Raw genomic sequence first — 11,447 nt, forward strand, 5'->3', positions numbered from 1 at the left:
GTCACGAAGGTGGCCAGCGCAAGACGATGAGATCTCATTTATCACTATTATTATTGTTACATGTCTAGTGTATGTGGCTGAGGCTGTGATTTGCCTCTATCAAAGCTTGTGGTTAACAGGAAAGCCCATACATATTATACTGTGCAGTACTATATATTCCACACAGTGCTACATTTTCCTACAGTGTGGTTATTGGAAGTTGTAGCACTGGTGGCACCTTTGATCTGCCCACGCACCATACTACAAATGTACATGAGGTATAGCAGTACATGTATGTACATATACATGTACTGCATCATCTGCAAGTACCGATAAATGCTATTTTCCACTGTAAAATAACTGACATCACAATTGTGTTTATAGTCCGTAATCCTTCGTATATAGTCTTTTATTCTTCAGTGCATGTGTACATTGTAATATTAATTAATAATTGTAATAATTTCAATGTCTTCTAATTGGGACGAGTTTAAATTTGAGAGAGGTTTTATTTGAGTAAATGTACAATGAAAAGTATAGTATATATCTTAATTGGTACAATACATGTATAGAATAAACACACAGATAATCACAAAGAGGATAGATAATGAGAAAGGAAGAGAGGGAGTGATAGCATAAGATACACAAAATAAGAACACACTCAATGGCTACACAGCCTCTCTGTGTATACATGGTCTGATGTTAATGTCTGTTGGTTGTTTGTGTTGTTTTGTTTATTTTATACTTCAGTCTCCTTTCACTTTTGATAATTATTATTATTTATTTATTAGTATTATTTATTTAATTATTTATTTATTATTATTATGCTTCATTTAGCATCAACTTTTTATGTAAACACTCAATATTGTGTATTACTGGATATACAATGTAATTTTAGACTTTTATTTATTGATATCTTTAATTTGTATACTGGCTTCTATTAGGAGAAGCTTTTCCTTCACTTAATATAAGGATTCTGTTTATTCCTTCATGCATAACAACCCACAGGCTTTTTAAAGAAAGGTTTCTATATAATTGGGGGAATATAGAGTAATGCATATATACATGAATTTATTTATAATCAAATAAAATGAAATAAAATCAATTTTAAAAAGGGTACTCTCTCAAAGCCAAGAGAGGATGCAGTGAAACCATAAGGATGTGGGTGTGAATTGTAATGATATTCATAGCTTTGTTATGAGTGCGACCCACGATAGCCTTTTGCAAAATAGTGCATATATAAACTCCAAGGACAGTGAGACTCAGAATATTCTTATTAATTGTTAGCGACTGTAGAATGAGTTCCCTTTTTGGGAAATTTTTGGAATGGGACGAAAGTCCCAATTTCTAAAATCTCTGAATTAATATCAATACTCAAAAATACATACAATATACATGTATATGTAACTGTTTTTATGTGATATTGCTTCAAAAGAAGAAGGAAAGCATGTATAAAAGGAGGTTTAGTTACATGTACATGTAATTTACTGAGATACTGTAGCTGATGTACATGTACATGCTATTTTATTTAGATTTATGTACATGTATAGTTTTCCAAAACAACACATGGTACTGTATAGCGGGTAAATTTGGAGGGGATAAATTTTGGTGAATTGCTAAATTTTGGTACTTGTCGGATTTTAATTTTGGTGAATTTGTGGCCACGTGCCATTGAGCATGTGTATAATAGCTAAAAATGGTGGGGTTTTATTTTGGCGAATGGCTATCAAATGCCAAATTCGCTAAATTTAATCCCCTCCAAAATTACCCGCTATACAGTAATTTCCCACCATAATCTTCTTCATTTCTTTGTAGACAATATATTGTACTTAGTGATCATAGTGAAATGTTTGTTGGTATAAGTTTTATCTTTTTATTTATTATTTATTTTGTGTTATCTCAGGGATCACAGAACATCATTAGACCTGATCCAAGTGTAATGAAGGACGCATTCAACCCTAACAACTCCTGGAAGAATAGAGAAGGAGCAGGACTACCTTGTAGGGAGAGAGAGGGAGAGACAGAGAGGGAGGGAGGGAGAGACAGAGAGGGAGGGAGAGAGAGACAGAGAGGGAGGGAGAGACAGAGAGAGACAGAGTGGGAGGGGAGAGAGAGAGAGAGAGGAAAGAACAAGATAAAACAATAAAAGGAGAGGACTGAACCCCTTTAAGTGAACATAATAGCTTAACACGAAAGTGTCAGTGTCAATAATTAACATGTTTATGGAATAATAGAGTGTCTATTGTACTTCACTATACAGCAGTTTTAACAGCTCCTATACATGTGTACTATGTACATGTACTACATGTATGTACATGTACTACATGTATGTACATGTACATGTATATGCAAGCCTTATATGTACTCTTGATATTACTAGCTCTCTCTTTCTCTCTCTCTCTTTCTTTCTTTCTAGTTGATTTCAATCGTGTCCCACTAAGTAAAGGGAGTATGGGTAACACTTACATCAATGCCAGCTTTGTTGGAGTAAGTTAGTCCACACTACATGTATAGTACCACACAATTCATGAACATCTACATGTACATGTACATGTATCTAGCATTTACATGTATATGTATTTGTACATGCATACATGTACTATTATTAGTATTTATACATGTACTATTATTAGTATTTATACATGTACTATTATTAGTATTTATACATGTACTATTATTAGTATTTATACATGTACATAAACACACTTTATTTACTCTGTCTTCTCTCTCTTTCTTTATCCTGATAGTGTTTAGGTAGAACTGCCGAGTACATACTAACACAGCATCCGCTGGCAGATACTTCAATGGATTTTTGGAAGATGATGCTGGAGAGACATGTGAACGTACTCGTGGTACTAGGATCAGTTGAAGAAGAGGTATGCCTACATTATTATTATATTGAGTTTACCGTTTAGCACAAATTTTTTTGAGGGCTGTAAGTTTTGCGGATTCTACAATTTTTTGAAGATTTATGACAATTACTTTCATGAAAATCAAAACTATTATGGTACAAGATGGCAGACGCATAAATTCATGATAATTAAATCCGCAATATAGAGATTTTTTAAAGGCAAATTTGAATTTACAGCCCTCAAAAATTTTGCGCTATACAGTATATAGCGAAGACCTCGTGTTCATTGTTGCTTTGTACATGTACATAGGTATATTGGTAGCATGAATTGTAGTGAAAAATTGGAAGTTATTTCAAAGCTAAGAAATTTGTTTATTAAGCTCTACTGTACATAAAATTGCTTTGCTTGCTCATTCAATAAATTGTTCAATAAATCATTCAATAAATTTCTTATAGGCTCTTTCCTTTTGTAATATGTTTTATGTTCATCTAGTAAAATTCTTTTCTTGTTTTATTTATTTTTAGGATGAGTATTGGCCAGACAGTGAGCCACTGGAGTGGTATGAAGAAGACATCACTGTTACGCTAACTGATAGAGACGAATTTAAAAATATTAAAGTAACTATTTAATAACATTTAATCCTAATACTGGGAATTACATGTACAAGTATACATGTATATCTGTGTATAGTATTTTGAAAATTTATATGCAACCTTTAAAATATTTATTATTGTTTTTGATTGATTTAACTTCTTTCTTTCTCTTTATGATTTTTCCTTCTTTTCCTTTCTCTTTTAGGCTTCTAATTTAGAAATTGAGTCAGACATGAATGAGAGTCATCAAGCATTGACAATGTTCCAAATATCAAACTGGCCATCAGATGGTACTACTCCTAATGATCATTTCAGTGAGTTGATATTGTGCATGTACAGTACATGTACATAGTAGATGTTAGTATTAAATTTTAGTAATAAGAAAAGCTAAGGGAATTTTTATTGCATTTTAAGTGACCATAACTCAAAAAATTGAAGTCGGAATTGGCTCAAACTTTCTACATGGCATAAGGACATCAATATGTATCAGAAAATGTAATTAAAATTTGTGGTGATTTCGGAGCCATTTTTTGGAAAAAACCATGGGCTATAGTACAGGGAAATTGGTCGATTTTTTAAAATGGTCATAACTCAAAAAATTGAAGTCGGAATCAGCTCAAATTTTCTACATAGCATAAGTACATCAATATGCATCAGAAAATGTAATAAAAATTTGGGGTGATTTCGGAGCCATTTTTCAGAAAAAACCATGGGCTATAGTACAGGGTATTTTTCAGAATTTTGGCATTTTCTTAAAATGGCCATAACTTAAAAAATTGAAGTCAGAATCAGCTCAAACTTTCTACATGGCATAAGGACATCAATATGTATCAGAAAATGTAATAAAAATTTGGGGTGATTTCGGAGCCATTTTTTGAACAAAACCATGGGCTATATAGTACCCCATAAAATTTGCTGTAATGTTATTTTTTATATTTAGCAATTATTGAATTGATTGAAAATATTCATGAAATAAAGACTGGGCTGGTTGCTGTACACACTGCTGCTGGGTGAGTAAGGGATAATGAGAGGTAGACCAATGAGAGAAATACCATATACATGTTTATACATGTACTTGTAGCATGACATAAAAGAGATTTAATTATTACCATATACATGAGATTTTGGTGAATTTCTAGTTTTGACAGCCCTTCACATTAAAATTAAAATTTAGCAAAACTTTATCCCCCCCCCCCAAATTACAAACTTTTATGTTAATTTGATAGTCTTTTAGTGTAATTTTAATGTACTAATTACCGTATAGTGGGAAATTTTGAAGGGAGTGAAATTTGGTCAATTGCTAAATTTTGGTGATTGGAAGATTTTAATTTGGTGAATTTGTGGCCACGTGCCATTGAGCATGAATTAAATGAATGAAAATGGCCGATTTTTATTTTGGCAAATGGCTATCAAAATGCCAATTCACCAAATTTAATTTCCTCCAAAATTTCCCGCTATGCGATAAATTCTTTCTTTATCTCATTCTTTCTATATCTCTTTCCCTCTGTAGCCATGAAGAAGCCTCTGGTGTTTTCGCCGTATTATGTTCACTGATTCCTTACATCAGTGTTTCTAGTAAAATCAATGTCATGGAAGCTGTTAGAAGAACCAACCAGCAAAGACCTGGCTGCATTACAACAAGGGTATGTGTTACTAAATTTAGATACACTGTTTGGATAATAAAAGGAATGCAATGTGCTAAAAATAGATTTATAAAAGATAAAATTAGATTCTAAAAATAGATTTATGAAAGATAAAATTAGATTCTAAAAACAGATTTATAAAAGATGCTATTCTCTAATATTGTACATAAGAGTGCTGTTTAATTTGATGAAATATCTCAGTTTTTAAATAGCAGCTATTTTTGGAATTGAACTTTATTTTTGAGCAAAAATAAAGAACATCATTTCACTTCTAAATTGTCAGGCTTCACTTATTTGATGATGCTTATCCAACCATTAATCCCTAATTATGGTTGCTAAGTAAACCATTACTTCAGCTGCTGTTATTATCTCAACAGTTTATTGAATTAAGGATCAATGGTGCGTATCTTAGCGTGAAATAGTAAAACATGACCATTGTGTTTGTGTGTGATATAGCAGGAAATTTTGGAGAGAATTAAATTTGGCGAATTGGCATTTTGATAGCCATTTGCCAAAATAAAAATTCGCCATTTTGAGCCATTATACGCATGCTCAATGGCATGTGGTCACAAATTTGCCAAATTAAAATCCGCCAATCACCCAAAATTTAGCAATTTGCCAAATTTTACTCCCTCCAAAAATTTTCCGCTATACAGTATGTCTTTTACTTTGTAATTGTGCAGTAATCTGAGTTTATGCACAGTATGATGGAGAAGTATTGTGGGCCTACAGGTACATGTAATGATGCTCTTTCAAATGATAATGCATTTAGGTTTTTTATATGAAATAAAAGTAGAGAAACAAGTTTTACTTTTTAAATTTAAATGCATGTTTTGAAGACTTGATGATATTTTGATGCCTTATAAAAGCAGTCATGATATTTGATATTAGTATTTTCACTATTTTGAGGATATAACACCATTTTTCATAGTACACATCAGTACAGATAAAATTTCACTAATTGAAAGGATAATAATATTACATCGCATTTCTACTCAGTAGCTTTGCTGCATGTACAGTATAGAGGTTTTTTTTGTTGGTATAATCTTTTTACGAATCTTACCTTCTGCAGCCATTTTTCCTACTGTGCCATACCTTTTTGTTTCGCAAATTTAATGAAAATTAACGAAATTTATTTCCAGTGAAATATAACCCTTATATGCTATTTTTCAATCATTGGCACTAAAAATTCATTATTTCTCCCATTTTTTCTTATGCAGGATCAATATGAGTATATATATGAGACCATCATTGCATCTCTTTCTGACAAAAAGCGTCAATAGGTGTAGTGTGTCTTTCTCATTGTGTGTATCAGTAGTGCTAATAGAACAAACTAACATTAATATCAGTAATAATAATAATGAATATGATTTAACCTGAAGTTATAGGTGTAATTCAATGTAGTCTTTTTTCTTTTTAATGTTTTTTTAACTTTTTTCTTCTACCTGTCATAATTATTTTTTTGTTAATAATGATCGTGTTAAAAAAAGCTAATAATTATTATTAAGAAACAAGTTATTTAACTATTAAACCACGAGCTACGGATCTCAGCCAAAATCGCCTCTCATTACAAGATATTCCTTTTCTACGGAAGAAGGAAGTTTAGTTATCCGAAGGAGCCGATCCACGTTTCTCCTCACTCTCCTTTCCACAGTTATTCCTATTCCTTCTCCCTGCGTCCAAGTTCTCCTTCGTCCTCCACGCGTCTCCTGCCCTGTATAGGCAGGGCCGTTTCCCCTATTCCTGCACAAAAGAGCTGAATTCAGTAGGGCCGAGTGGTGATCATGAATCTCCCGGGACTCTCACTCTGCTTATTCATACTAGGTAAGAATAATAAATAAATAAAATGACTGAAGTAGTGTATATTTTGTATTGTGTATTGCTTTTGTTTTGCTTTGGGGCATAAGGGCTGACTTTTCTAATTATCAATGGTGTGTGCCAATGTCCAGCATGTGTGGGCACTGTAGTGACTGTATTTGCAACACTGGGCCTTGTGTTGAATAACAATTTTAAAAGGGGCAAGTTGTTTATTTATTATATTGTGTCCTTGTGGCTTGTGGTGATATATATAATACACGTATTTTATTGTAGACAGTAGTTGCTTTTTATTGCTGTTTATTATTGATAGGGGCAAAGCTGCCCTGGGGCATCATGTATTATAACAATCATGTATAAAGCATTAGCTTAATAAAATTAATAACAATAATGTTACACGTATGTTGGCATTTTAATTCTCTCTTGCAGTTGAAAAAAAACTGAAGTAATAGTAATAGTAGAATTTTTCATTTTACTTGTCATTTATTATTTTTATATCTTGTTATTATAAAATCCTCTATATTTTACTTTTAAGACATAATTTTTCATATTCTTCATCCCTGTTCTGTGTTTGTTACAAAGGCCAACATCGTGTTTTTACTCTTTCCTTATGTAGCATCTTTTGCTAGGGGCAACAATTGATTCAATATTTATATTGTAGTGATGGCCTATATTGATATTTATATTATAGTATAATAAACTGTATTTTTTGTTTTGTATTTTTTGTATAATCGATGTTCTCAGTTTGTTATCATGATTCCCATTAAAAGTTTGTATATTGCTTTAATGTTTGTTGTTTCTTGTTTGCGTGTTTATATTTGTTGTAATTTTAAAGACGATTATAGTAAATAAAAATTTTTTTGTAGGCCTATCCTGTCGGACAGTGGCTCCTCAAAATGGTACGTTATTATAAGCTATACTAGTACATGTACATTGTGTACGTATCACATGTACATACATGCATACATGATCTACATGTATCGATTACATGTACATATACGCATTCTTGATACTTGAGACATGTATCGATTGTTCATAGTTGTATCTACTAGTATCATGAATAGAGCGAGTGATGTTAATATTATAACTGTATTGAGATAAGGAGTGTGTGTATAGGAAAGACACATTTGAGAGGGAGAGGGAGGGAGTGAGAGAGAGAGGAGAAAGAGAGAGGGGGGAGAGAGAGAGAGAGAGGGAGGGAGGGAGAGAGAGAGAGGGAGAGGGAGGGAGAGAGAGAAGGAGAGAGTGAAAAGGTGAGAGAGAGAGAGAGGAGAGAGAGAGGAGAGAGAGAGAGAGAGACAGAGAGGGAGAAAGACAAAGAGAGGGAGAGAGAGAAGAAGGAAGGGCCTAAATGTAATCAAAGAGAAGGAAGAAAGAGGGAAGAGTTATGGTTATTTCACACAACACACACAAGAGGTATTGCACAAAGCACAGCTGCATTCAAGAGAACCAATCAACCATTTATTAGACTGTCATGTATGATTTGTATTTATTCATGTTCAAGGACTATTTGCTAAGAATTGAATGACAACAGGAAGGAGCCTATACCTATTTATTCATGTTCATGAAATATTTGCTAAGAATTGAATGACAACAGGAAGGAGCCTATACCTATTTATTCATGTTCATGAAATATTTGCTAAGAATTGAATGACAACAGGAAGGAGCCTATACCCCCTCTCATAAGCAAATTAGCACTTGTATGTACTTATATGGGGTGTAGTCCTTTGTGGTTTATTGTGTGTACATGTAACCCAGTCAAGCAGTGCCATCCACATAATGTCTGTGTGAACATTGTATGGATTAGGATGAGAGTGTTTTTAATCTGTGGGTAAGGTAGAAGGGGGAGGGAGAGAGAGGGAAGGAGGAGAGAGTGAGGGAGAAGGAGAGAGGGAGGGAGAGAGAAGAGAGGGAGGGAGAGAGGAGAGAGGGAAAAGGAGAGGGGGGGAAGGAGGAGAGAGGGAGGGAGAGAGAAGAGAGGGAGGGAGGGAGAGAGGAGAGAGGGAAAAGGAGAGTGAGGGAAGGAGGAGAGAGGGAGGGAGAAGGAGAGAAGGGAAGGGAAAGAAAGAGAGAGACAGAGACTGTGGAGTAAAGAAGAGACAGAAGTATACATATTAAATGGGAGAGTTATCATTGCTACCAAATGTCTACTACTCCAATCTGTGTAATTAACAGATAAAGTCTACTATAAATATGCCAGATAGAAAGGAAGCAGACCCACATAAGTACACATAAGATGCACACACCCGACAAGTAAAGATGAGTATGGAGTATCTTTCCCCCTGTGTCATCATTGGCTATCAGTTTTGGCTTACAATTCGTTGGGCAAGATAATATAATATAATAATAATAAGGAGTAATATTATTCTCTTTGAGGTGTAGCAACAACTGAAGTCATATTAGTTCACATACACTATAAAGACTACACACCATTCCTATATACACACACACGCACAGATACAGTACATGCCACATGTGTTATAAGCTTTGTAAGAATACATGTATTTGCTATGTTATAGTATTGATATGTATGTGTGTGTATCTTGTTTATAATGGTGGACACCTGTGTACTGCTTTATTGCAGATGTTCACTGGTTGTGTGAGTGTGTGTGTGTGTGTGTGTGTGTGTGTGTGTGTATTATGTGCTTATTTTTATAAGTTTGGTGGCTGTTGCTAAATATGGAGCTGTTGATTGGGATGTGACATGTGTTAATTGGCTCTCACTTCTTCTTGCCAACTTTAATTTGTCTCTCTCCCCTCCCTCTTTGTCTCCTTTTCTTCTTTTTTATCGCATTTTAAAATTCCTCTTATTTTTTAGTTATGGTTGAAGTAACTCCAGATGATCCCACTGTTACTTATGGTTCTGATGTCACTCTTACTTGTTCTCATGATGATACTATCAATGCTGCTAATCTTACAATTGAATGGACCACTACTGCCAGCAATACGGATCTCAGTAGTGTAGCTATGACTAGTGATACCAGCAGCACGTTAACATTGTCTAATGTTGATTTATCTCGCACTGGAACTTATACTTGTGATGTTGATGATGATGATGGTACTATTGAAGGAACTGATTCTATTGTATTGACTGTTAATCGTAAGTTCATTAATAGACATATACATTACATATGTACTGTACATGTACATGTACGTTCCTTTTAATAATATCCTAAATCCTCTCTCATTCTTCCCTCTCTCCTTATAGCTCCTCCTCCTAGGGATATTTCAATATCTCCTCCCAGTCCTTCAGTGGAATACAATAATAGCACTACCATCACATGTCAAGTTACATCACTAACTACTCCTAATATAACATGGACTACTACTGCTACTGCTGGTATAACCAGTCAACCTGTTGTACTTGCCTCCTCTCAAGGCAGTGATGTGTATACTAGTAGTTTAGTATTGACTGGAGTTACATTAGACAGTATTGGATCATATACATGTACTGCTACTAATCAAGGAGGGAGTAGTAATACTACTGCTATGCTTAATGTTACTGGTAAGAATTTTAGATTATACCATGTGTATGTTGTGTGATTGCTATAATATCTCTCTTCATTTTTTCCTCTCTCTCATTCACAGTACCTCCTCCATCAGTTTCAATACCTGATGATAATGTCACTATAACTTATGGTATGAACCTTACTCTGGACTGTACTGTGTCTTCAGTATTCCTACCTCTCACTGTTGAATGGAGATTTGGACAAATGGTTATTAAAACTATGAACTATACTTCAGCTCCTACTGGTCCTCTACAAGTATCTGTTACTAGTGTTACTGGGTCTAATGCTGGAGTATATACTTGTGTTGCTACTCATGATCATGGGACTGACAGTGATAATGTCAATGTCATTGTTTATGGTAAGTACTAAGAGAAGAAACAAGAAAATGGTTTTAGCCCAATTTAATGTTGTGTGCAAATTTTAACAAATCTCTAAGTGTTGAATTAAAGCAATACATGTAACATGTGTCATTAATAGCTTCAGCTATAATTAAAAGGAAAAATGACATACCTACATGTACATCGAATACTTAAATATTAGTACTTGTGGACTTTGTACATATGCATGTAAGTGTGAATTTTATTATTATATTTTTCTTATTTCTAGTTCCTCCTCCAAGTAGCCTCACCATTACTCCTACCTCTCTCTCTGTTAATCACAGTGACACTGCTACCTTCACTTGTACAGTTACATCACTAACTACTCCTAATATAACATGGACTACTACTGCTACTGCTGGTATAACCAGTCAACCTAATGTACTTGCCTCCTCTCAAGGCAGTGATATGCATACTAGTAGTTTAGTATTGACTGGAGTTATATTAGACAGTATTGGATCATATACATGTACTGCTACTAATGAAGGAGGGAGTATTGATACTACTGCTATGCTTAATGTTACTGGTAAGTAAATTATTCAAAATCAATTTTTTGGAATCTCCTTTACCAATAACTATTGTCATTGTGCTGCTAACAAGATAACTAAAAAATGATACTTAATTTGATCATAATATCAAAGGTCTGATCTGTATAGCATATTAAATAATACAATTTTGGCTG

At 33.9% G+C, this 11,447-nt stretch overlaps 2 protein-coding genes across 4 annotated transcripts in view; both read left to right on the plus strand.

The window, feature by feature from the left end:
* Positions 1-1,807: 1,807 nt before the first annotated feature.
* On the plus strand, positions 1,808-6,817 carry LOC109584312 (receptor-type tyrosine-protein phosphatase S-like). The gene is made up of 8 exons (XM_020000004.1): positions 1,808-1,976; positions 2,393-2,463; positions 2,724-2,852; positions 3,353-3,445; positions 3,627-3,735; positions 4,362-4,431; positions 4,932-5,064; positions 6,285-6,817. The coding sequence occupies exons 1-8, from the start codon at positions 1,823-1,825 to the stop codon at positions 6,345-6,347; spliced, it is 822 nt and encodes a 273-aa protein (XP_019855563.1). The 5' UTR covers positions 1,808-1,822; the 3' UTR covers positions 6,348-6,817.
* LOC100632297 (hemicentin-1-like) overlaps positions 6,800-11,447 on the plus strand; it is a 13,931-nt gene continuing 9,283 nt past the window's right edge. For 2 of the 3 annotated variants that reach the window (XM_020000000.1, XM_019999999.1), the window contains exons 1-6: positions 6,800-6,888; positions 7,746-7,778; positions 9,698-9,979; positions 10,088-10,384; positions 10,468-10,746; positions 10,995-11,291. In XM_020000000.1, the coding sequence (XP_019855559.1) occupies positions 6,849-6,888; positions 7,746-7,778; positions 9,698-9,979; positions 10,088-10,384; positions 10,468-10,746; positions 10,995-11,291 (1,228 nt within the window). In that variant the 5' untranslated portion in view covers positions 6,800-6,848. The remainder of the gene's footprint in view (positions 6,889-7,745; positions 7,779-9,697; positions 9,980-10,087; positions 10,385-10,467; positions 10,747-10,994; positions 11,292-11,447) is intronic. The other variant, XM_020000001.1, reaches the window with a different exon arrangement.

This window comes from Amphimedon queenslandica, unplaced genomic scaffold (genome assembly GCF_000090795.2).
Source record: "Amphimedon queenslandica unplaced genomic scaffold, v1.1 AMPQUscaffold_13222, whole genome shotgun sequence".
In the NCBI taxonomy this organism is placed as follows: domain Eukaryota; kingdom Metazoa; phylum Porifera; class Demospongiae; order Haplosclerida; family Niphatidae; genus Amphimedon; species Amphimedon queenslandica.

Bases quoted from the DNA above. Each gene is read 5' to 3' on its own strand.
- LOC109584312 (XM_020000004.1), top strand. From the start codon at position 1,823: ATGTTTGTTGGTATAAGTTTTATCTTTTTATTTATTATTTATTTTGTG. The intron at 1,977-2,392 runs GTAGGGAGAGAG...CTTTCTTTCTAG, and splicing joins AGAAGGAGCAGGACTACCTT to TTGATTTCAATCGTGTCCCA. The intron at 2,464-2,723 runs GTAAGTTAGTCC...TTATCCTGATAG, and splicing joins TCAATGCCAGCTTTGTTGGA to TGTTTAGGTAGAACTGCCGA.